Source organism: Erinaceus europaeus, chromosome 4 (genome assembly GCF_950295315.1).
Source record: "Erinaceus europaeus chromosome 4, mEriEur2.1, whole genome shotgun sequence".
Lineage (NCBI taxonomy): Eukaryota > Metazoa > Chordata > Mammalia > Eulipotyphla > Erinaceidae > Erinaceus > Erinaceus europaeus.
The window spans coordinates 104,503,082-104,528,367 of record NC_080165.1 but is presented as its reverse complement, the minus strand read 5'-3'; the positions used below and the strand labels follow the sequence as shown (position 1 = coordinate 104,528,367).

Below are 25,286 nucleotides of genomic sequence, written 5' to 3'. Positions count from 1 at the left end.
GCAGTCTCATTCCCAGTGCCTTTGGATGGGCTGTAAATGCTCATGACCTGTGTTGTTAAAGGCAGGCTCTGCCCTTTGCCCTTACACGTATGCCCCCACTGGAGGCCTCAGTGGATATCTGGTCCACCCGGACCCCAGTAGAGATAAAACAAACCCAACTATGTGCACTTAACTTTCACCAACTCTGTAACAGCATTTCCAAATATATTCTGGAAATTGTTCCAGAACATTCCAAGGAAGCTAAGAAAGGGTTCCCTGGGGAGTTGGGCAGTAGTGCAGCAGGTTAAGCGCACGTGGTGAAAAGCACAAGGTCTGGCGTAAGGATCCTGGTTCGAGCCCCCAGCTCCCCACCTGCAGGGGAGTCGCTTCACAGGTGGTGAAGCAGGTCTGCAGGTGTCTATCTTTCTCTCCCCCTCTCTGTCTTCCCTTCCTCTCTTCATTTCTCTCTGTCCTGACAACAACAACAATAATAATTACAACAACAGTAAAAACAACAAAAGGGAATATAAAATAAATAAAATTTTAAAAAATAGACAGGGTTCCCTGCTTATAGATGTTTGTAAAACCCACTGTAAATTCATCTAACTGCCAGGTTGTTTCTTTTAAAATCCTAAAGTGCAAATCTGAGCATGTGCTTTACAGCTCAAAAGCCCCTGTGAATACCTTTCTTCATAGTGCTGGTCCCGGTTTTCAGTTACACATTTCTTTTCTTTTTTTTTTTTTCTTTCTCAGTGATTTGACTGCTTCTTTCACTACACTAAGCCCCATGGTAACAGAAACAAGTGAGACCGTAATGAATGACCACTCTGTCCCACTCCTGGAATAGAGCACATAGTCCTTCACTCATGTTTGCACGAAAGAAGAAATAAAGTAATGGTGTATTGTACATAGCAGTCATGATTAGTCAGCTTGGGACCTGCTCTTAAACTATATTGCTTCCATATTTTGCTTTTTATAGGATTTACAGAGGGAGAGAATGGGAGAGATGGAAAGAGAGAGACAACTATAGCCCTGCTTCAATATTTGTGAAACACCCCCCACACACACAGGTGGGGACTGGGGACTTGAACCTAGGTCCTCGAGTATGATAATGTGTATGTTCTACCAGGTGTGCCACTCCCAGCCCTGTGAATGCTTTCTGATTCAAAACCGTTCTAGAGCCCATTCCTCTACGTGTGTGGGACCACCTAGCTTCCACCTTCCTTTGTCTTCTCCTTTATGTGGCTGTGGAATTAATAAGGGGCCTGGGTACCAGCCCGTGTCACTTAGAGGAAGAAGTTGCTTGGAAGTGGGTGAGAGGCTTTGCACAGAGTCAAACAGGGTATTCAGATGGCCCAGGGTAGGCAGGAAAGGCACCCCTACTTCACGAATGGGGCGTTGGGCTGGGAGTCAGTGTTCACTCCAGTGTTAGCAATCAGTGTGGCTTTGGGTGAGCTCCTCTAGTTCTGCAGGCCCCATGAACTCATCTGTAAATGAATCAGACTGGTTAAGCAACAGAATGTTAGGTAGGGGCTAGGAGACAGCGTGATGGCTATGCAAAAAGACTTTGATGTTTGAGGCTCCAGGGTCCTAGGTTCCCCAGCACCACTGTAAGCCAGAGCTAAGCAGGGCTCTATTGTCTCTCTCTCTATCTCTCTATTTCTAAAGTTAAAATAAGTAAATAAAATATTTTTAAAATACATAAAATAGTTTTTAAAAGATTAAGAATATTAGGTGATATTAGATCATTGAGTGTGGGAGCTAGAACAAGCCGAACAGGAGGACCACTGAGGCAGACTGGGCTGCTGCTCAGCTGAGTCCAGGGGCTGGCTGTGTTGTGGCAGGAGCTTCACACTCCAGGGCATGCCTGTCACCAGAGGAACACAGTGCTCTCCCTCAGCGACAGAGCCTTTGTCCGTAGTGATTGCCTGTGGAGGTGAGGAGACAGGGGAGACTCCCTTCTCCCATCTGCCCTGGTGCATGGTAGGTGAGGTGTGTAAGATCTCGTAGTGACTGTGTTCCTGTGACTTGTGGCTGGAATCACAGTCTGTGAATGTTGTGGGGTGAGGACTGGTTCACACCAACAGATACCCAGTTACACAGAGATGAGTAGTGCTTTAATAAAAATTAAAGAAAATGAAGCAGGTCTGCAGGTGTCTTTCTCCTCTCTCCATTTCTCTCTTTCCTGTCCAACAATAATGACAATAATAATAACTACAACAATAAAACAAGGGCAACGAAAGGGAATAAATAAATATTTTTTAAAAACTTTAAAAAATAAAGAAAAAGGGGAGTCAGGCGGTAGCGCAGTGGGTTAAGCACGCAAAGCTCAAGGACTAGCTTAAGGATTGGCTTAAGGATCCCGGTTCAAACCCCCGGCTCCCCACCTGCAGGGGAGTCACTTCACAGGCAAGTGAAGCAGTTCTGCAGGTGTTTATCTTTCTCTCCTCTCTCCATTCTCTCTGTCCTATCCAACAATGACTACAACAATAAAAAAAAATTTTTTTAAGATAAGTGGTCCGGGGGAGTCGGGCGGTAGCGCAGCGGGTTAAGTGCAGGTGGCGCAAAGCACAAGGTCGGCATAAGGATCCCGGTTCGAGCCCCCGGCTCCCCACCTGCAGGGGAGTCGCTTCACAAGCGGTGAAGCAGGTCTGCAGGTGTCTATCTTTCTCTCCCTCTTTCTGCCTTCCCCTCCTCCATTTCTCTCTGTCCTATCTAACAACAACAACATCAATAACAATAATAACTACAACAGCAAAAAACAACAAGGACAACAAAAGAGAAAATAAATAAATAAAATTAAAAAAAAAAAAAAAAAAAAAGATAAGTGGTCCGGGAGGTGGCGCAGTGGATAAGGAATTGGATTCTCAACCATGAGGTCATGAGTTCAATTCCCAGCAGCACATGTACCAGAGTGATGGCTGGTTCTTTCTCTCCTCCTATCTCTCTCATGAATAAATGAATAAATTATTTTAAAAAGAAAGAAAGAAAAAAATTTTCTAGTGTGATTTTTTTTTTTTTTTTTTTTTTTACCAGAATACTGCTCAGTTCTAGCTTATGATGATACTGAGGATTGAACCTGGGACCTTGTAGCCTCAAGCATGAGAGTCTTTTTGTAAAACCATTATTATTAACTACCCCTGCCTTCTAGTGGGATTTATACTGGAGTCAGTGGGTCATCACATCCCCACTAGAGAAGTCTCAAGAGCTTCTGGTGAAGAAATAGAGAGGGAAGGAGGTAGCAGAGACTGAGGAAGACTTGCAGCCCTGATTCATCCATTGTAAAGCTTCCCCCCCTGCAGGTGGGGTCTGGGGGCTTGAACCTTGGTCCTTACACATGGTAAAATATGCACTCTTACTGGGTGTACCACTGCCTGGTCCCTGTCATTTGCATTCTTACATAAGCTTGCTTTTTTTATTATTGTTATTAAAATCAGAAAGTAGCCCGGTATGTTTAAAATTAGAGCAAGTGGCATTTGTAAAATGATCATTATGGTAGCTATCATTAATGTACACAGGTATGATTAATTCACCACCTGCCAGAGCATGCAGTACCCAGTGCAGCACCATCTTTGCCTGGATGCACTGGAAGCTCGTGGGGGCTTCATCTACTTCTTTTAGGTTGAACCATTTCCTTTCACTTAGCTCAATTTACTTATTCCTTTTTGTTGCTCTTGTTTTATTGTTGTAGTTATTATTATTGTTATTGATGTTGTCATTGTTAGGACAGAGAGAAATTGAGAGAGGAGGGGAAGACAGAGGGGGAGAGAAAGATAGACACCTGCAGACCTGCTTCACCGCTTGTGAAGGGACTCCCCCTGCAGGTGGGGAGCCAGCGGCTCAAACTGAGATCCTTGTACCGGTCCTTGTGCTTCGTGCCATGTGCGCTTAACCCTCTGCGACACCTCCCGACCTCCAAGTTATAGCATTATTAATTAGATGAGTTTCTTTTATGATCTATCCTGTTTTCTTTTTTTCACTTTTTTTCCCTTTTATTGGGCGATTAATGTTTTACATTTGACAGTAAATACAATAGTTTGTGCATAACATTTCTCAGTTTTCCACATAACAATACTTTTTTTTTTAACCTCATGTTCTGCCCATTTTACTGCAACAGACAAGATTTTGTCCTTTTTTTTTTTTGCCTCCAGGGTTATTGCTGGGCCTGCACCACAAATCCACTGCTCCTGGAGGCTATTTTTTTTTCCCTTTTGCTGCCCTTGTTGTTTTATCATTGTTGTGGTTATTATTATTATTATTGTTGTTGTTGGATAGGATAGAGAGAAATAGAGAAAAGAGGGGAAGACAGACCTGCTTCACCGCCTGTGCAGTGACCCCCCTGCAGGTGAGGAGCTGGGGGCTCGAACCAGGATCCTTACGCCCATCCTTGTGCTTCATGCCATGTGCGCTTAACCCGCTGCACTACCACCTGACCCCCTCTTTTTCTTTTAAGGGCAGTAGTTTTCCATTGAATATAAATACCACTTCGTGTGTGTGTGTGTGTGTGTGTGTGTGTGTGTGTGTGTACACACTGTAAGAGTAGTATAATTACATGCAATTCCCACCACCAAAGTTCCATATCCCCTCCCCTCCATAGGAAGTTTCCCTATTCTTTATCCTTCCGGGAATATGAACCAAAGATCTTTATGGGGAGCACAAGGTGAGAGGTCTGGCTTCTGTAATTGCTTCTCCACTGGACATGGTATGTTGACAGGTTGATCCATACCCCTAGCCTATTTCTATCTTTCCCTAGTCAGGCAGGGCTCAGGGGAGGTAGGGATCCAGGACACATTGGTGAGGTCATCTGCTCAGGAAGTCAGGTTGGTGTCATGGTAGTAATTGCAGCTTGGTGGCTGAAAAGCATTAAGATATAAAGCAGAGCAAATTGTAGAATAATCAGGAACCTAAAGGTAAGAGTATAGCAGATGAAATTTGGGGTCTTCATGTTGGAAGAAGCTAGGAAGTCTATTTTAGGTATATTCCAAGGGGCCCATGACTTGACTAATTTTTGTTTGAGCCTGATAGCTAACTTACAAGTGAGCTAGGAATATTTTCTGAGAAATCAGTGTCAGAGTTGAGGATAGGACTAGAAAGCGGGATAAGGGCAGAGGGCAGAGAAAAGCTCCCAAATCCCAAAGTCTGTTTTCCTAGTACTATAATTTCAGAGTTTAATACTTTAAAAGACTATATTTTTCTTTTCCTTACTTTTTTTTTTTTAACCAGAGCACTGCTCAGCTCTGGCTGATGGTAGTAGTGCAGGGGGATTGAACCTGGGACTTCAGAGCCTCAGGCATGAAAGTCTCTTTGTATTATAACAATTATGCTATCTACCCCCTAAAATAATAGATTTGTGTATACTTTACTTAAGGAAATTTTTGTCTATATAGATTTTTGTACAGTACTTAATTCCTTATTGTCAAATAACATTTGTGGGTCTCCCCCCACTTCCCAGAGCACTCTTCCTCAGCTCTGGCTTTTGTGAGTATTGGAGATTGAATTTTGGACCTTTGGAATCTCAGGCATGAGTGTCTTTTTACATAACCACTATGCTATCTCCCCCATGTATAACATTCCATTTTGTGAAAATGGTATTTTATTTATTATTTATTTATTTTGGATAGAAACAGAGAAATTGAGGGTGGGAGTAGACAGCATAATAGCTATGCAAAGAGACTCTGATGCCTGAGGCTCCGAGGTCCCAGTTTCATTCCCCACACCACCACCATAAGCAGTGCTCTGATAAAAAAAAGAATTGGCGAGGCAGGGAGACATGCAGCAATGGTTACTGCTCACTTCCAGTTGTCCAGATACCACTTTTGTGAATGAGCTCATGTGCCAGAGGGCGCTTTGGTTCTCCTCCCCACCCCATGCATTTCTAAATAAATAAATCTTTCAATATCTACAGAGCTGTTCTGCAGCTGAAGAGGTGGCTTAGTGCTAGAAGACAGGTCTTGACTCTGTGAGTTTTTGAGTTTGACCCCCTAGCATTGTACATGCCAGAGTGCTTGTCTGGGTCTCTTTCTTTTCAAAATTAACTAATTAACTAATTTATGAGAAAGGAGGAGAAAGAACCAGATATCATTCTGGTATGTGTGCTGCTGGGGATTGAACTCAGCACCTCCTGTTTGCGTGTCCAGTCTTTATCCACTGCACCACCTCCCGGATCAAATCTTTCTCATTATGTAAATAAATCAATAAATCCTTTTTTAAAAGATTGATTTATTCAAAAAGCCTTTCTCATTGAGTCTATTTTGATTTTATTTATTTATTTATTTTTGCCTCCAGGGTTATCACTGGGGCTCAGTGCCTGTACTATGAATTCACTGCTCCTAGAGGCCATTTTCCCCATTTTGTTGCCCTTGTTATTGTTGGTATTACAGTTGTATAGGACAGAGAGAAATGGAGAAAGGAGGGGAAGACAGAAAAGGGAAGAGAAAGACACCTACAGACCTGCTCCACTGCCTGTGAAGCAACCGCCCTGTAGGTGGGGAGCTGGGGGTTCGAACCAGGATCCTTATGCTGTTCCTTGTGCTTTGCGCCATGTGTGCTTAACCTGCTACGCTACCACCTGGCCCCCAATTTTATTTATTTATTTTAGCAGATTTTTATACATTTATTTATTTAATTTATTTATTTTCCCTTTTGTTGCCCTTGTTGTTTTATTGTTATTATTGTGTTGTTGATGATGTCATTGTTGTTGGATAGGACAGAGAAATGGAGAGAGGAGGGGAAGACAGAGAGGGAGAGAGAAAGATAGACACCTGCAGACCTGCTTCACCTCCTGTGAAGTGACTCCCCTGCAGGTGGGAAGCCAGAGGCTCGAACCAGGATACTTAGGGTGGTCCTTGCACTTTGCGCCATGTGCGCTTAACCCACTGTGCTACCACCCAACTCCCTTTTTAGCAGATTTTTTAGCAGCCTATGAGGTGGTGCAGTACATTAAGTATTGGGCTCTTAGACATGGGGTTTTGAATTTGATCCCTAGTGTGAAGCTCTTTCTCCTTAATAAATAAATGCGTCTTTTGTTTAAAGATGCACTTATCTGATGAGAGGGAAAGAACCAGAGCCTCATGCTGGCGTATGTGGTGCCTTAGACTGGACTAGCAGCCTCTTAGATGTACATTCTGCATTCTACCACTGAACCACCTCTCCTGCTGCTATTGCTTTTCTTTTTCCTTTTAATTTTTTTTATTATCTTTATTTATTGGATAGAGACAGCCAGAAATGGAGATGAAGGGGGATATAGAGAGGGAAAGAGACAGAGAAACATCTGCAGCCCTGCTTCACCACCTGTGAAGCTCTCCCCCAGCAGGTGGGAACCCGGGCTTGAACCTGGGTCCTTGTGCATTCTGACATGTGTGCTCAACCACCTGGTCCTGCTTTTATTTTTCTACTTCCACTAGAGCACTCATTTTTCTGGTGTGTGAATTTGTCAGCTGTATCTAAAATCCTGCCTAAAGACCATCGGCTTCTCCCATGATCTTATTGGACATGCATGCATATAGGTGGAGAACATACCATCAGGTGGACAGTGAGTGAAGCACGGCTGGCCCCTCAGTCAGTTTGTTCATCAGAGAGGCTATCTGAAGTCTGGTCGGGTGGGAGAAAACAGCATAGAGATTCTGCAAAAAGACTTCCATGTCTGAGCTCTAAGGTCACAGACTCATCCTTTGCACCACTGTAAGCAGAGCTGAGCTTATAAGAAATTAGAGGGGACCAGGCAGTGGGTTAAGCACACTGGGTTAACTACACATAGTATACAGTGCAAGGACCCGCGCAAGGATTCCAATTCAAGCCCCTGGCTCCCTACCTGCATAGGGGTCGCTTCACAAGTGATGAAGCAGGTCAGCAGGTATCTCTTTCTCTCCCCCTATCTACCCCTCCTCTCTCCATTTCTCTCTGTCCTATCCAAAAAAATTAGGGGGAAAAAAAAAAGGCCTCAGGAGCAGTGGATTTGTAGTACAGGTACTGAACCCCAGCAATATCCCTAGAGGCTAATTAATTAAGTAACTCATTAATTAATTTAAAAGAATTTTTAAAAATTCCAATTTAGTCTTATATCCTATGATACTACTTTTTAAAATATTTGTTTCTTTTTGTTGCCCTTGCTTTATTGTTGTAGTTAATGTTGTTGTTATTGATGTCGTCATTGTTGGATAGGACAGAGAAACGGAGAGAGATGGGGAAGACAGAGAGGGGGAGAGAAAGAAAGACACCTGCAGACCTGCTTCACCACCTGTGAAGCGACTCCCCTGTAGGTGGGGAGCCGGGGGGAGGAGGGGAGCTCGAACCAGGATCCTTATGCTGATCCTTTTGCTTTGCACCACCTGCGCTTAGCCCGCTGCGCTACAGCCCAACTCCCACGATATTACCTTTTTTTTTAAATTTTTTATTTAAGAAAGGATTAATGAACAAAAACATAAGGTAGGAGGGGTACAACTCCACATAATTTCCACCACCCAATCCCCATAGCCCACCCCCTCCCATGATAGCCTTCCCATTCTCTAGCCCTCTGGGAGCATGGACCCAGGGTCGTTGAGGGTTGCAGAAGGTAGAAGGTCTGGCTTCTGTAATTGCTTCCCCGCTGAACATGAGCGTTGACTGGTCGGTCCATACTCCCAGTCTGCCTCTCTCTTTCCCTAGTAAGGTGTGTCTCTGGGGAAGCTGAGCTCCAGGACACATTGGTGGGGTCTTCAACGATATTACTTTTTATGTCAGGAATGTTAGCTGTTTGCAGCCAGACTGGTAGACACCCCCCTCCCTTTGCCATGATTCTCAGCTTGTTGGCTGTTGCTTGTCGTCAGCCTGTCCATTCTAAGAATTTATAGTATAGCCAGACCCCCATCTCAGGGAGTGCTTGGAAAAGGGAGAGTCAGTGAAGTCAAGCTACCATTAATCTGAGGCTCAACCAAGTCTTCATTAAAACATGTATGCTTGGAGGCCAGGCGGTAGCGCAACGGGGTTAAGCACACATGGCACGAAGCACAAGGACCTGCGCAAGGATCCCAGTTTGAGCCCCCAGCTCTCCACCTGCAGGGGGGTCGCTTCATAAGCGGTAAAGCAGGTCTCCAGGTATCTTTCTCTTCATCTCTCTGTCTTCCCCTCCTCTCTCTGTCCTATCCAACAACAATGACACCAATAACAACAATAAGAATAACAACAACAATGATAAACAACAAGGGCAACAAAAGGGAAAAAATAGCCTCCAGGAGCAGTGGATTCATAGTGCAGGCACCAAGCCCCAGTGATAACCCTGGAGTTAAAAAAAAAAAAAAAAAAAAAAGTACGCTTGACTGAGTGGGCCATCGCCTCGCCCCAGCCAAGCTTTTTATATTGAATCAAGTTCTTTAATGGAAGAAGCCCCCCATCTAATCTTTATTTTTGCATCATTGCTCATTATTTTGTGCACAAGGGATGATATTAGGGCATGCCACCAGACTCTGGAGAAGGTATAGTCTTTACTTCAGGGATTCATGGTGTATAGCAAATAATAAATACATTCTTGGTACATGTGTAAAATTTATTTTATGAGAAACATTCTCACTCCCTGCCTACGTCTTCCTCTACCATTTGTGTTCCAGTTCCTGAACACCCCTCCCCCCATGGTGTGATCTTATGATTATTGTTCAGTGTGCTTTTTAAGATAGAAATGGACACATACACACAAGCACGCAGCTACAGCATCAAAGCTTTCTTCAATGTGGTGGAGGCTGGGCTTGAATCTTGGTCATTATCCAAGTGGACCAAGTGAGAAAAACTGAATTTTGTGCTCACTGAAAAGTTGTTTGAAGCAGTCAGGTCTTATCATGCCTATCCTTGTGCTGTCACGTTTTCCTAGCGAGCACTGCTGGAGAAGAAGCAGAGGAAAAAGCGCCTGGAGCCGCTCATGGTCCAGCCAAACCCAGAAGCCCGGCTACGGAAGTCCAGGCCGAGAGGCAGTGAGGAGCAGGCACCTCTGGTGGAGCCCCATGCCCTGCACAGCAATGTCACCTTACACGGTAAGGCAGGCAGGGTCTCTCCTGTAGGCAGGGTCTAGGCCAAGGGACTATGATGTTATCAGAAGGCACACTCAGAAGGCTTTATTATCACCTTCTGAGTGGCCCAGCCAGTGAGTGGTTTAGCAGTGAGAGACACCCCAAAGGGCATGTCCCTCCTGAAGCTCTTGTTTTAGATGCAGGAGGAGGTAGTACAGAATTGTCTGGCTAAGGGGCTTGCCGTCTGGGTGGTGAAACCATGGCATAGTGAACCATGGTGCTGTAGAGAGCACCTGTCCTCAGGACCGTCAGAGTTATGAGGGGGAAAGGGGGACAATGAGGGCCACTTGCTCACCCAGGCTTCTTGGACTCCATGGGCATAGGCAGCATTTCAACTATGGAAGTGTACTTAGTTTTCATGCTCTTATTCTCCTTAAGTTTTTTAAGTTCCTACAGTGCCACATCAAGTATGTGGTGCTTTTTGGGCTAGGGAGGTAGCTTTGGCAGAGCATGTGTCACCTTGCCTGCAGGAGGCCCTGGCTTCAGTCTCCAGCACTGAGTCAAAAGGAAGCAGAAAAGATCAGGTACACCGCAAAATACACTGTGAAAGGTGGAGCAGTGCTCTGGTTTTACACACACACACACACACACACACACACACACACAGAGTTTGATTTAATAAAATTTAACAAAGGGAAAGGACAACAGTCCTGAATTACTCTATTAACACATCCTTGTAGTTGGTGAGGAGGGAGAAGAGAAATGACTTATATCTTCATTCTCATCATAAGAGGCAAAACCATCCAAAGGAATGGAGTTATCCTGTCTCTCTGTTGGCCTCTAGGCATTGATGGTCCGGCCGCTTTCCTGAAGCCAGAAGCTCAGGACATGGAGACCAAGCTTCACATTCTCTCAGTGGGGCCTTCTGGGTCAGAGGAGGACACTGAAGACAGTGTGGGTGGGGAGACCACTTCCAGCCCTGCTGCCAGGCCAGATCTGCAGGACATTCTTCAAAAGCATGGTATGGACCACAAATGGCTTTAAAAGATAGTCAGTCATCTAAGATAGATAGATAGATAGATAGATAGATAGATAGATAGATAGATAAAGTCATATATATAAATTGATTTATTGATGACAGAGAACCAGAGCATCACTCTGGCACTTGCAGTTCTGGGGTTTGAACTTGGAGGCTCATGTTTGAGAATCCAACCTCTACCCACTGTGTCACCTCCTGGGTTGTATTATTATTATTATTATTATTATTATTTTATTTAGGAAGAGAGAAAGAGAAACAAAGGGAGAGACAACAGAGCTTATTTTCATCTCATAATACTTCGTGTGGTGGCAGGGCTCAAACCTGTGTTAGTGCATAGCAAAGCAAACATACTATCCCAGTGACCCTGTTGTTTTGCTTTATTTTTTAAAATATTTTTCCTGGGGATAAGGCCAGGGCCTCACATATCCCCTATACTACCACTGAGTGATCTCCCTAGGCCATTTGTTTCTTATACTTTGTTTCTGACAGAGCTTCTTCTGATTCCATAGCACCTCCCATGTGGTACTGAGACTCAGACCTAAGCCCATGTTAAAGCTTTTGAAGAACTGTTGAGCTGCTCTCCACAGGGACAGCATCATTTTTCATTGCCACCAGAAATGTACAAGAGTGACAGTGTCCCCACATTTTTATCAACAACTGTTGCTTTCTCTTTTTGTTAATAGCCACCCCGTTATGTCCTTGTGGTTTTCTTTTTTTTTTTAATTTATTTTCCCTTTTGTTGCCCTTTTTTAATTATTATTGATGTCATCGTTGTTAGATAGGACAGAGAGAAATGGAGAGAGAAGGGGAAGACAGAGAGGCTTAACCTGCTGTGCTATGGTCAGACTCCCGTCCTTGTGGTTTTCAACTTGCATTTCCCAGTGCCCAGTGATGTGGAGAATTTTTTAAAAACATTTATTTGTTTATTCCCTTTTGTTGCTCTTGTTGTTTTATTGTTGTAGTTATTGTTGTCCTCGTTGTTGGATAGGACAGAGAGAAATGAAGAGAGAAGGGGAAGACAGAGAGGGGGAGAGAAAGATAAGACACCTGCAGCCCTGCTTCACCGATTGTGAAGCAACTTCCCTGCCGGTTGGGGACCTGAGGTCTCAAACTGGGATCCTCATGCCTGTCCTTGCGCTTTGTGCCACATGTGCTTAACCCGCTGCACTACTGCCCGATTCCCAGGGAGAATCTTTCATGTGTTCCTTGGCTGTGAATCTGTCTTCCTTGGAGAAATGTCTGTTCACATCCTTTACCCATTTCAGATTGGGTTTATTTATTTATGAGAGCGAGGGTGGGGAGAAAGAAACAGAACATCACTCGGGCTGGGCATCAAACTCAGGACCTCATGCCTAGGAATCCAGTGCTCTAACTGTAGCACCACTGGGTAGGGCTGTTTTTCTGGCTATTAATCCTTCATCAGATTGATGGTTTATAAATGTCTTTACCATAGACCTAACATGTTAAAATAGGCAAATTAGGGTTGCAACAAGGTCTGAGTGAGACTATGAAGAACAAATTGTAAAATTTTGGTAAAAATGTTTTAAAGTAGAATAGCTTGAGATATTTTAAATAAGAAAACTGGGGGTAGGGAGGGGATAGCATAGTGATTCAATGGAAAGACTCTTATGCCTGAGACTCCAAGATCCCAGGTTCATTCCCTAGCACCATCACAAACCAGAGCTGAATAATGCTCTGGTTAAAAAAAGAAAGTAAGTCATAATTATCTTTGGTTCAGAGATTTTTTTTTTTTTTCACCACTAGGGTTTTGTTGGGGCTTGGTGCTGGCAGTGCAAATCTACTGCTCCCTATGGCCATTTTTCCTTTTTGTGTTTTTTTTTTTCTTTCCATTTTATTAGATAGGACAAAGAGAAATTGAGAAGGGAGGAGAAGATAGGGCAAGAGAGAGACAACTGCAGACCTGCTTCGCTGCTTATGAAGCATTCCCTTTGCAGGTGAGGGGTCAGGGCTCAAACCTGGTCCTTGTACATGGTACTGTATGTGCTTAACCAGGTGCACTACCACCCAGCCTCCAGAGATTTATTTTTAAAATTACCATCAGTGTTTACTAACTGTTCTTTCTCTTCTGGCAGGTATCTCAGGTAGTTTGAACTTTGATGAAGAGGGGACAGATGGAGAGGAAGAAGAAGGAAGAAAAGTAAGATCTCATTCTTCATATTCAGAGGCCGAGAGACCTAATTCTACATCCAGCCAGAAGTCAACCACAGTATGTATTTCTAAAACCTCTCTATTTTAGTTAGAATTTCAGTTAAGTAGTAGTTAAGTTAGGACCAGTTTTGGGGCCAGGTAGTAGCACATCTAGCAGAGCACATGTTACCCCCCTAGAGGGGAAGCTTCACAAATGATGGAGCAGTGCTGCAGGTGTCTCTCCTTCTCACTCTTCTTCCCTATTTTTGTCTCTTGAAGAATGTCAAAGGGAATAAAGGCTGCCTGGTATAGTGAAATCTTCATGTAGACACCTAGCCCTAGTGATAACCCTGGTGACAGTAAAATAAATAAATGAATTAGGATTGATTTAATTGTTTCATAAAACGTATCTCCAGCATCTAAATACCATTACTGTATGTAGGTTCCCTCAAAGTATTTTCTTGTTTCAGTGTATTGGGGAATTTTATTACAGTAAATACTTAGTTTAGGAAAGAAGAAAGCTCTGAAGTCAATAATCTAAAGATCTGTGCCTTTAGCCTATGGATTGGATCCAGGCCCATCGCTTGTTCTCGTGGGGCTTGAGACCTGAGAATGGTTTTCACATGGCTGAGCAAGGATAAGGGTGAAATGTGCTGACACATATGTTAGGGAAATGTGGAACTGTACCTTTGTAATCAACAGTTCCTCAATAAAATGGTACTGGAGTTTAAAGGAAAAAAAAGAGAGTGCTGTTTTACATGGGGGAATAATAAGAAATTCAAATCTTGGTGACCATAAAGGTTTTTTTTTTTCATTTCTATTTTGATAGGACAGAGAAATTGAGAGGAGTGGAGAGATAGAGAGGGTGAGAGACCTGCAGACCTGCTTCACCACTCATGAAGCTTCCCCCTTGCAGATGAAGAGGGGGGCTCAAACCTGGGTTCTTGCACATGATAACATGTGCACTCAAGTGGGTGTGCTACTGTCCATGCTGGCCCTCTTTACTTCAGATCTCTTTACTCATGAAGAGACAGCCTGACCACCATTCTAGTGTGCAGTGCTGGGCACTGAGCTTGGGACTGCATGCCGCAGAGTCCAGCACTTCCTCTGCAGTGCCCCTCTAGGCGTGGCCATGCAGTCTTATTGGAATGTGGGTGTGCCCATCTGTTCCTGTAATGTGTGTGTCTGTTTTTCCCCCAGATCTACAGTGTAGAGGAGTCGCAGTGGACTTCAGGCTAGAAAAACCTAAAATGTGTGTTCTTTTATCTTTGTAATACGTATCCACTGATGGAGAGGGGGACAAGAACCAGAGCATCATCTAGCACATGCGATGCCAGGGATCAAAATTGGGACCTCATGCTTGAGAGTCTAGCACCTTAGTCATTGGGCTACCTCCTGGTTTTTTTTTTTCTTAGACTTTGTGAAAACTATTTAGTGGCCTTGGATGATGGTCCAATGGATACAGCAGTGGACTCTCAAGCATGAGGCCCCAAGTTTGATCCCTAGTGATGCACGGCCCAGAGTGACACTCTAATTCTTTCTCTTTCTCTTAACCCCCCCCCCCAATAAATACATATTTTCTTTTTAAAAAAACATTTGTCTCATGCCTGAGGCTCCAAAGTCCTAGGTTTAATCTCTTGCACCACTATAAGCTAAAGCTAAGCAGATGGATCTCAAAAACAGACTCAGGTTTTTTCAGTAACTTGAGTGTCAGTTCAATTAATGGAAAGATAATTGTCATTCTGCTTATAATTCTGTAGAAAACAATGAACTAGGAGTGGGGGAGATACCATACTGGTTATGCAAACTGACTCTCATGCCTGAGGCTCCCAGGTCTCAGGTTCATTTCCCCACATCACCAGTAGTCCAGAGCTGAGCAGTGCTCTGGCGAAAGAAAGGGGGGGGGGGAGAGGAAGAGAGAGAGGGAGAGGAAGGAGGGAAGAAAGGGAGGGAGGGAGGAAGGAAACAAACAATGAAACAATGATCTAGCACCTCAACTCACTCCCTAGCAGAAGCTAGTCTGCAGTGGATCATAGTTACAAAACCAAAAACTATACTTTTGGTCAAGTAGTGGCTTACCCAGTTAAGTGCATGTTACATGCTTAAGGATCGGGTTCAATACCTCACTCCTCGCATGTGTGTGGGGGGGACATTCACAAGCAGTGAAGCAGGTCTGCAGTTGTCTCTCTCTCCCTCTGTATCTCCCCCTCCCCTCTCAGTTTCTATCTCTCCTATCTAATAAAAATAGAAAGAAAAACAAAAGGAAAACTGATCCTGGGAGGTGTGGATTCATAGTGCTGGCAGTAAGCCCTCTCAATAACCCTGGTAGCAATTAAAACAAAACAAACAAACAAAAACTATACTTTTGTATAGTCTCTCCATAGCAAATTCTCTAATCCATGGTGACTTAAAGCAATAGTGGATTAGTATATTACAGTGACTCTGTTGCTGGAACTCAAAAGAAACTTGGGTAACTGGTACAGTCATTCATCAGGTTGTAGTCAAGATATCAGTAAAAAAAAAAAAAAAAAAGCACTGTACCCAGTAGAGTGCACATGTGTGAGGACCTGGATTCAAGCTTCCCCCTGCAAGGGGGAAACCTCATGAGAGGTGGAGGAATAATTCTGCAGGTATCTCTCCTCTCTGTCTGTCTCTATCTCCTCTATCAAAAATCTGGCCACTGGTAATGTTGGAGCCATGAGGCAGTGGGCAAGATAAAAGCTCTAGTCTCTCCTTGTACTCCTCTAGGTCAGGAGGGCAGTGATGTCAGCAGCCAGTACCACACTGGGCATGTGCTACAGGAGACTTGAGCTCAAACTTTGAAAGTTCACACCCTCCCTGGTACCTTTTGCCTCCAGCCAGCTACTGTGAAGCTTTTGCCCAATTTGTCCTTAGTCCTCTCTTTGCTGCCAGTACTCACATTCTTACTTAACATAGCAGTTTCCTTTTGATTTTGTTAGGGGGTAAACGAGTCAGGGTTGTTGCTATTGCTCTTAACTTTACCACCAGGGTTTTTTTGCGGCTAGGTCCCTGCACCACCACACTCCACTACTCCTGGCTGTCTTTCTTTTCTTTTCTTTTCTTTTCTTTTCTTTCTTTCTTTTTTTCTTTCTTTCTTCCTTCCTTCCTTCCTTCCTTCCTTCCTTCCTTCCTTCCTTCTTTCCTTCCTTCCTTCCTTCCTTTTTTTGAGGGGGTGAGATAGATAACAAGAGGAAGAGAGAAATACCTGCTGTACTGCTCCACCCTTCATAATGCTCCACTCCCCTGGCTGGGGCTTGAACCCGGGTCCTTGCACATGGTGATATGTGCACTTCAGCAGGTGAACCACCTTTTCTCGCTCATTGCATGTCTCTTGAAGAAAGTCTCGAGTTTTCTGGCCCATCCTCCCCCTGCTCACACCTGGCTCTTCTCCCAGGACACAGGAGCATCCAACACCTCTGCTCACCACTCCGACAACCCACTGGGGGAAATGGAGAACTTGGAGGGCTTCGTCTACAGTCCTGCCTCACGTGGTGTCACAGTAAAGTGCCGGATAACCAGGGACAAAAGAGGAATGGACCGAGGTCTCTTCCCCACATACTACATGCACTTGGAAAAGGATGAGAACCGGAAGGTATGAGCATTGGTCTTATATCTCAGTGAAGGAAGCCAGTGAACAGCTGCAGAGGACCCAGGGTGGTTTGGCACGTGGCAGGCACTCACTAAACTCTCCACAGCACTTCTCTGGGCTTTGCTTATTATTGATGAGGGCTTCATTGCCCCAGGCCAGCTTCTTCATATAGAAGGAGAGCTACAAGCCTCTCCCAGCGCTATGGGGCCAGGATTCAGCCTCGGGCAGGTGCACTGCAGGCAGATACCGTCCTGGAGAGGAGAGTGAGGCTGGAGACACTGTCACACAGCTGTGTTGGGAACAGGAACCTGGGCTTCAGGCCTCAAGTCCAGCTGTCTTGCCACTGCACCTTATTTGTGGCTGACATGTGTTTTCCTTTCCCCCAGATATTTCTCCTTGCTGGTAGAAAGCGGAAAAAGAGTAAAACATCCAACTACCTTATCTCCACGGATCCAACAGATTTATCTCGGGAAGGAGAAAGTTATATTGGCAAACTCAGGTGAGAGCAGCCTTCTCTCAGTGTCTCTAGTTTCAGAACATCTCATCCTTGTGACTCTGAGCATGCGTTACTGTTGTAATCCCAACAAGAGGAAATCCAGACCTGGAGCTCAGCACAGTGGTAGCACAGCAGACTATACACACAAGGCCCCAGAGGCCCCATGTTCAATCCCCAGCATCACCATATATCAGAATTCAGCCATGCTCTGTTCTCCCTCTCATTCTCTTAATAAAGAAGTAAATAAATCTTCTAAGCAATAAATAAAGCAGATCAAGGAGGATGGGGAGCTAGCTCAGTGATATAGCACAGGACTTGCTTGCATGAGGCTCCCAGAGTTGATCCCCAGCTACCACCTAGTGCTAGAATGGTGTGTTGGCCTCTTCCATAGTTCATAACATAAGATATTTAGAAGGGAGGGAGGCTTCAAGGTGGCACACTTCACTGTCCGGGGCTCCTGGTGCTGTCCTTGGTGCTCTCCTACCAGGGTCCAGCCCAGAGCCCAAGGCAAGGTGAGGCATGTGTGTTGCCCACTGAGCCACCTCCTTGGCCTCACACCACAGTTGAATAGAGCTGTGTCCCAGGCCTGCAGAATAGCTCACCTGGATAGTGTGCTGCATTGCTATGTGTGCAGCCCAGCTTTGAGCCCAGCCACCACCACCCTGAAGGAAGTTTGGTGTGTAGTGTTTTTGTTTTTTTTTTAAATATTTATTTTATTTTATTTATTCCCTTTTGTTGCCCTTGTTGGTGTGTAGTGTTTTTCTGTCTCTGTATTCTTGTGGAAAAAAGAAAATCCAGTCCCTTGTAGTGAAGCTTGCGGGGGGGGGGGGGGGAGTGCTATGTTCCTCCTTTATTTTAACAGGTTTCGGGGGCTTGTTTATTTGTTTGTTTTACCAAACCATTACTTATCTCTGGCTTATGGTGGTGTTGGTGATTGAATCAGAAACCTTTGGTGCCTCTGGGATGAAAGTCTTTTTGCAAAACCATTATACTCTCTCCTTAGCCCAGGAGGAGATTTTTGAAAAGATGCTGAGAATATATAGACATTTGTACCGTAGGCACATAGGCTCCTGGGACTGCTCTTTGACTGTTTAGTAAGAGGGAGTGTAGATCACCATGGTGACTTTCTCCTGGTTCCAGATCCAACCTCATGGGGACCAAATTCACTGTGTATGACCACGGCGTCAGCCCCACCAAGGCACAGGGGCTGGTGGAGAAGGCTTACACCCGGCAGGAACTGGCTGCCATCTGCTATGTAAGTGCACCCTGGGCCACCCTGACCTGCTGTCCCTTGTGATGTCTCCAGCCCTGACCTGTGACTCTCCCTCCCAGCTTGCTTTCACACCACTTCTGTTGCTGGCATTCAACTTTTAATCCATGCCTGTGTGTCAGCATGTGCACACATGTCTGTCATCTATTCCATGTGCTTATTTTATCCATATATAATCTTCCTGACTTGATAAGCAGTTGAGGATTTTGTTTTTCTTTCTCTTTATTACTATTTTTTAAATTTTTTCATACCAGGGCCTTGTACATGTGTGATTTCATAACCTCCAGGTCAACCATTTCTTTTTTTTCTTTTCCTTTTTCCTTTTTTTTTTTTTTTTTCAGAGAGAGAAAGGGAGAGTTACCACAGCACTGCTCCACCATCAGTGGAGATTTCCCTCAGTTCCACGGTGCTCCCGTGTGGTGTCAGGGCTCAAACCTGAGGCCTCACACATAGTAAGGTGAGCACTGCCAGGTGAACTCTGTCCTGACCTTGGCACTTTATCTATCTGTAAAGAGACAAGTTTAGAGGAAAGGGGCAGATATAGAGGTAGAGAGACACCTGCAGACCTGCTTCACTGCTCATGAAGCTTCCCCCTGCAGGTGGGGCTTGGGGGTTTGAACCTGGGTCCTTGCACATGGTAATGTCCATGCTTTATGGGGTGCACCACTGTCTGATGCCCTTGACACTTAAAGGGTTTTTGTTGTTGTTGTTTATTTGTTTTGTTTTTGTTTCTTGTTTTTTACCTCTTGGTACAGAGGCCCTACTTAATTAAAATGGTAATTCTCACTTTATATCATATAGTGCCATACTGTCGCTAGGAAATACGTATTTATTGATAGTGACAAAATTAGCTTTTTGCTTCTAGTTTGTCTCTAATTTAGGGCAGTAGCATCTGTTTTAAGTTCACATACTCAAAGTAGGTCTGAGAGAACAGCTGCTTTCCTGCTTTTGGCTATATCTATCTATCTATCTATCTATCTGTCTATCTCTCTCTGTTTTGCTGCCTCGAGAAAACAAGATCACTTTCTTGTACTCCCTACAGCGTCCCCAGGAACGCCTTGTGTTGAGAATATGGTCTCCTTTTCTGTTTCCAAGTTCTGCCTTTATTTTCCTATTGCCCAGGAAACCAATGTGCTTGGATTTAAAGGTCCTAGGAAGATGTCTGTGATTATTCCAGGGATGAACATGAACAGCGAGCGGATCCCGTTTCAGCCAAGAAATGTGAGTGAGCCCCGAGTAGCCAGTAGAGGACCCTGAGGGGTAGGGGTGTGCTAAAGAGATGAGCTTCACGAGCCCAAGCTGGGCCATAAGCCCTCCCATCCTTAGGACCGGTGTCACTCAGCCTCAAGATAAGGCCAATCACATGGCATCCACTGGAGTGCTGGATTTGCAAAGAGAAAAGCCAGATGCACTAGAAAAATTCACAGGACAGTGCCTGGCTTAATTCATGCCTTTGTGCCTGCTTCACCCTTTCTGCAATGGGGAAGGTCTTCTCCACGTGCTATTTGATAGCACTAAGAATAAATGATTTCCGGTCTCGGTACAAAGTAATGGCTTCCCCCTAACAGGAGCATGAGAGCTTGCTTTCCAAGTGGCAGAACAAGACCATGGAGAACTTGATCGAAATGCACAACAAGGCCCCGGTCTGGAATGATGACACACAGTCCTATGTCCTCAACTTCCATGGGCGGGTCACACAGGCCTCTGTGAAGAACTTCCAGATAGTCCACACCAATGACCGTAAGCCTGGGGTGAGGGGTGTTGATAGGCTGGAAGGTCCTGTCTCTGAGAGGACTTACTCTCAGGGGGGAGGCCTGGAAGGACCAGAGCTTTGTACATGAGCTGTTGACTACTCCAGGTCACTTTCATTTTTTTTTTATTCAGGCAGAGAGTGGGTTTGGGGCACGGGGCTCACATCTCCAAAGATTCTTCCATTGCCAGAGGGCTACCAGGGCTCAGACTTGGATGTTGTGCTTGGCAGTGCAGGTACCCACCAGTGGGCTACCTCTCCAGCTCCAGGAAATAAGTTTTTTTTTAATTAATTTATTTATTTTCCTTTTTGTTGCCCTTGTTGTTTAACATTGTTGTGGTTATTAATGTCGTTGTTGTTGGATAGGACAGAGAGAAATGGAGAGAAGAGGGGAAGACAGAGAGGAGGAGAGAAAGACAGACACCTGCAGACCTGCTTCACCGCTTGTGAAGCGACTCCCCTGCAGGTGGGGAGCCAGGGGCTCGAACTGGGATCCTTACGCAGGTCCTGGCGATTTGCGCACGTGCGCTTAACCCGCTGCGCCACCGCCCAACTCCCAGGAAATGTTTTTGAGAAAGAAATTAGTGCTTTGAAAAGGCAGTTTTGCAGTAAAAGTTCTCCGAGTTTTCCTGTGGTGTTTCAGAGAAGAGACAGTTGAGGAAGCTGATGCAGTGACCTTCACCCAGAAAAGGCTCCTTAACAGCTGGCCTACTATGTTATGTTTGCTCTGTTTCCAGAAACTTCTCTCTACTGATCTCTCCTCTCACCTATTCATGGTAGCTAAGAGGAATCTCCCACTCTCTGTTGTTGAGATTATTAGGGATAGAAACTGCTTGTGGGTCTGGGGAGATAGTATAATGGTTATGCAAATGCATTAAAAGCCTGAGGCTCAGAGATCTCAGGTTCAATCCCCAGCACCACCATAAACCAGAACTGAGTAGTATTCTGGTCTCTTTCTCTCAGTATCTTTCCCTCTGTATCTACCCTTTCTCATTAAAATAAAGTAAATGAAAATATTTAAAAAAAAAAAAAAAAAAAAGAAGAAGAAGAAGAAACTGCTTGTGGTTAGCAGACAGTCTTTCCACCCATCTAGAAGTTCCCTAGTTTTAAAAGATCTGGTTATTAGCTGACCTATTAGAATTTTGTTGTTTCTCTCTTTTTTTTTTAATTTCTTTATTGGGGAATAAATGTTTCTTTCTCTGTCTTGAATAGATTTTTTTCTCTTTTTTTTATTCCCCCATCTTTGGACCAGCCTTTTCACATAGAAACAGATGGGGTGTGTGTGTGGGGGGGGGGGGTAGATAAAAAAAGAGGCTCTCATGCCTGAGGCTCCAAGGTCCCAGATTCAATCCCTCATACCACCATAAGCCAGAGCTGAGCAGTGCTCTAGTTAAAAAAAAAAAAAGAAGAAGAAGAAGAAGAAGAAAAGAAAAAGAGCCAGGGAAAGGGCAACAAAAGGGAATAAATAAATAAGTATTAAAAAGTGAGAAAGACAGGGAGAGGAGATACCACAGCACTCAAGTGTCCTCTATGAGCCTAGGCACATACCCTTCTAATGTTCTGGTTTCTCTGTTGCCAGCTGACTACATAGTCATGCAGTTTGGACGCGTGGCTGATGACGTGTTCACACTGGACTACAACTACCCACTGTGCGCACTGCAGGCTTTTGCCATCGGCCTCTCCAGCTTTGACAGCAAGCTAGCATGTGAGTGAGAGGCCAGACACCTCCCTGCTCTCTTCTGGACAAGCTGAGCCACAGTCTGCTGGTCTTGGAATAAAACCTGGACAGTGTCTGCACATGTGTGCGCACACACACCGGTGTGGAGGTGTGTGTACACACACATAGAGACAGGCTGTTCCAGGCTCTGCAGTTCTGGTCAGGAGTCACAGCTTCCTGCAGGGCACAGTGCAGGAAGCACAGTCTCTTGTCCAAGCACACCAGTGATTCTTGTAGTTACTGCTCAGTAGCTATTGTCTCAAGATTCAGATTTCCTGTGCTTCCTGTGCTGGAAACTTGCAGCTGGAATCAGGTTCCTGTGATTAAATACAGGGGTCTTTTCTTGGAGCCCTTTCAGAGAGGAACCATTCCCTTAAGTGGCCTTTAGCCTCCAGGCCTACAAACTCTGGAAATGATGAGATGACATCACTCACAATAGCTCCACTTTCTCCCTGCTGTGTGACCCGCCAACCATCAGTCCAGATGAGTGAGTGTGGCCAGAGAGGGTCTCCAGGGACTGGCAGCAGGCAGTGTTGCCAATGAGCCTGGATTCACCAGCTTCCCTTCAGGTGATTCTCAGCAACCTATGGGCATGAGCACCTTTTAGGAGGGGCCAGTGGACATGAGCTCAGGGGAGCAGGAGCGGCGGACAGTGCGGGAAACAGAGCCTTGCCCAGGGCCTGTTCCCATGCTTTGGTGGTAATGGCTTTGGGGGCAACATCTCCCAATAGCTGGGAGCACCCAGAGTCAGCCGCCGCAGCTCCCACACCCATATCATCTGTCCTGTCTGTAGTGCTAGCCTCTGCCCAGCCTTGGGGAAGAACTTGTGCTCTCAGGGAGTCACTTGGAGCTGTGTGCTCTGTTTGAGGCCCCTTGTTCTCCCTGCTGTCACAGTCCCCCCTTCTCTCTCTCCCCGCAGAGGAGGCTGGCTGGCACCAATCTCCAAGTGGCTATAACCAAATTTGTAGTCAATCATGTGGATTTTATCTAATTGTCTTAATTTCAGCTTAGGCTGGAAACATGAACTCTAGAGGTGACTCAGTCCAGTTACGACTGAGAGCAGTTTGACCGTTGCCTTTATTCTCAGCCAGGAGTGCCTCCCCCAGTGGCACTGCGTGCTTACTAGTGTAGAGGGATGCATGTACACATGCACAGACGCATGCACATCTGCAGAAGTGCAGTGATCAGAGAGCTGTATGTACCAACGCCTGGCATCGTCACAACCAGGAGAGGCGGCAGGATGCTCCTTGGAGGACCCGCCAGCTGACTCACACTCTGCAGGCCTCATTGGGCAGGACTGGTGGACTGTAATGCTCCCAACTCCCCAAAGCTGGCATGGTGGTACTACAGGGACCACGGGTCGTACTCCTTTTCCTCACAGACTAAAGGACATTTGCCCAGTCCTCCTCGTTCTAACCAGCAGTTGGTGTGTGACCTGCTGCCACTTCACAGCTCAGGGTGTCTGCTGAAATGTGGGGGAGCAGGTGAGTTCTGAGCTCCTCGTGGCTTCCCTCCCAGGCCCATGTGCCTGACTGGCCACCACAATGAAGCAAGAAAATTTGGCCATCTTTCCTTCTATGGACCTCCCTCCTTTCCTCCCAGTGTCCTGCCATTACTCCACCACAGACAGCTGGAAGAAATAAAGCCATCTGGGAGAAGGCCCTGTGCCCTGCGCCCCCATGGCAAGATGGCTTGCTTTGCTGAGGCAGCTTCCCCTTCAGGCCTCCTGCCCATAAGTGTCTTTTTCTAGAGCTGCCGCAAGGCTCTACAGGCCTGGTGCCACCCCCTGATGCTCTCTGGAGAGAGAACCATTAGCTCACCTCCAGCTCCAGGGGTGTCCAGGCAACCTTGCCCAGGCTGGAGGAAGCGGACTCTGGCTTCCAGGACTTTCTGCTTGAGTGTGCAGGTACTTGATTGGTTTTTACCGAAATCATATTTATACCTTTTGTATGCTATAGCAATAAAAGATGATTTATGTAAAACTGTGTCATCATGCTTTTCAAAGGCCTGCCTCTCAGAGTTTATGGTGTCACCCTTTATGACACTGTTACTTTAGTGCTGCCAGGTACTCCACGAACTTTGCCACAGGGTCCAGCAGGGTCTGTGGGCTGAGACAGCTGTGATCCAGGCACTGTCTAGACTCACCACACACATGCACCACGCCTTTCTAGAGATAGATGATGGAGCCAAATGAGTAGCATTGACACGATTTTTAAAGAAGACTTATTAATGAGAGAGAAACAGCACCACTCTGGCACACGGGCTGTCAGGGATCAAACTTGGAACCTTGTGCTTTAGAGTCCCACACTTTATCCACTGCACCCCATCCCAGGCTGCTGAGTATCCACATTTAAAGCTACAAGTTGAAGAAAGTGCGCTCAAGCCTTTACTAGACATGACTGCTTACATCCATGTCTGAGTCAAGGAGCAGAAAGAGTTGCTGCTTAATTGTTTGTAGGGTTGATTTATTACTTATTTTTACCAGCGCCTGCTCAGCTCTGGCTTGTGGAACTAGGGATTGGGCCTGGAACCTCAGTCTTTTTGCACAACCATCATGCCATCTGCCATCTCCCCTGCCCTATTTTTTTTTTTTTTTTTAAGACTTACTTGTTTCGGGCAGGGGTAGATAGCATAATGGTTATGCAAACAGACCCTTATACCTGAGGCTCAATCCCAGGTTCAATCCCCTGCACCACCATAAGCCAGAGCTGAGCAGTACTCTGGTTAAAATAATAATAATAATAATAACAGAAAAGATGGACTTGTTCTTCCCTCTCTCCCTCAACCAGAGGGTCATTGTTGATGCTCTGTATCTTCACAGTTCCATTGCTTCCCTTTTCTCTCTTTTTCTTAGACACAGCACTGCTCCACCACTCATGAGGCTTCCCCCTGCAGGTACTCCAGGTTGTGACCAAGCGGCTTGAACTCTGGTCCTTGCACATGATGACGTGTGTGCTCTGTCAATGTGAGCCAGCTCCCAGCTCCCAGAGTCTTAATTCTTACAGTTACAGCTTGAATTCTTTTTTGTCACGTGATTCATTTTGGTTAAGGTGCACGACAGGCCAAGCCTTGTTTGTGATGCTTCTGTGACCTCATTGACCAGGAATAGTGTCAGTTTTCAGGGACATAAAAGTCCCTGAGATTCTGGATTTTATATGCAGCACCCCCACCCCAAAGCTTTTTCATTTCTTTTTTTGCCAAAACACTGCTCATCTCTGGCTTATGGTGGTATTATGGAGGATTGAACCTGGGACCTGGCAGCCTCAGGTTCCCACTTGTGGGGTGTGTGTGGGAGGGGGTTTC

The 25,286-nt window shown here is 45.3% G+C and overlaps 1 protein-coding gene across 3 annotated transcripts in view; it reads left to right on the top strand.

Annotated features, from left to right (window-relative positions):
- The window catches only part of TULP3 (TUB like protein 3), a 57,383-nt gene extending 33,424 nt beyond the window's left edge, over positions 1-23,959 (top strand). For 2 of the 3 annotated variants that reach the window (XM_016189635.2, XM_060190283.1), the window contains 9 exons: positions 9,818-9,977; positions 10,798-10,974; positions 13,086-13,219; positions 16,556-16,753; positions 17,137-17,249; positions 18,387-18,501; positions 19,639-19,737; positions 20,085-20,256; positions 21,846-23,959. In XM_016189635.2, the coding sequence (XP_016045121.1) occupies positions 9,818-9,977; positions 10,798-10,974; positions 13,086-13,219; positions 16,556-16,753; positions 17,137-17,249; positions 18,387-18,501; positions 19,639-19,737; positions 20,085-20,256; positions 21,846-21,979 (1,302 nt within the window). In that variant the 3' untranslated portion in view covers positions 21,980-23,959. The remainder of the gene's footprint in view (positions 1-9,817; positions 9,978-10,797; positions 10,975-13,085; positions 13,220-16,555; positions 16,754-17,136; positions 17,250-18,386; positions 18,502-19,638; positions 19,738-20,084; positions 20,257-21,845) is intronic. The other variant, XM_060190284.1, reaches the window with a different exon arrangement.
- Positions 23,960-25,286: the final 1,327 nt, after the last annotated feature.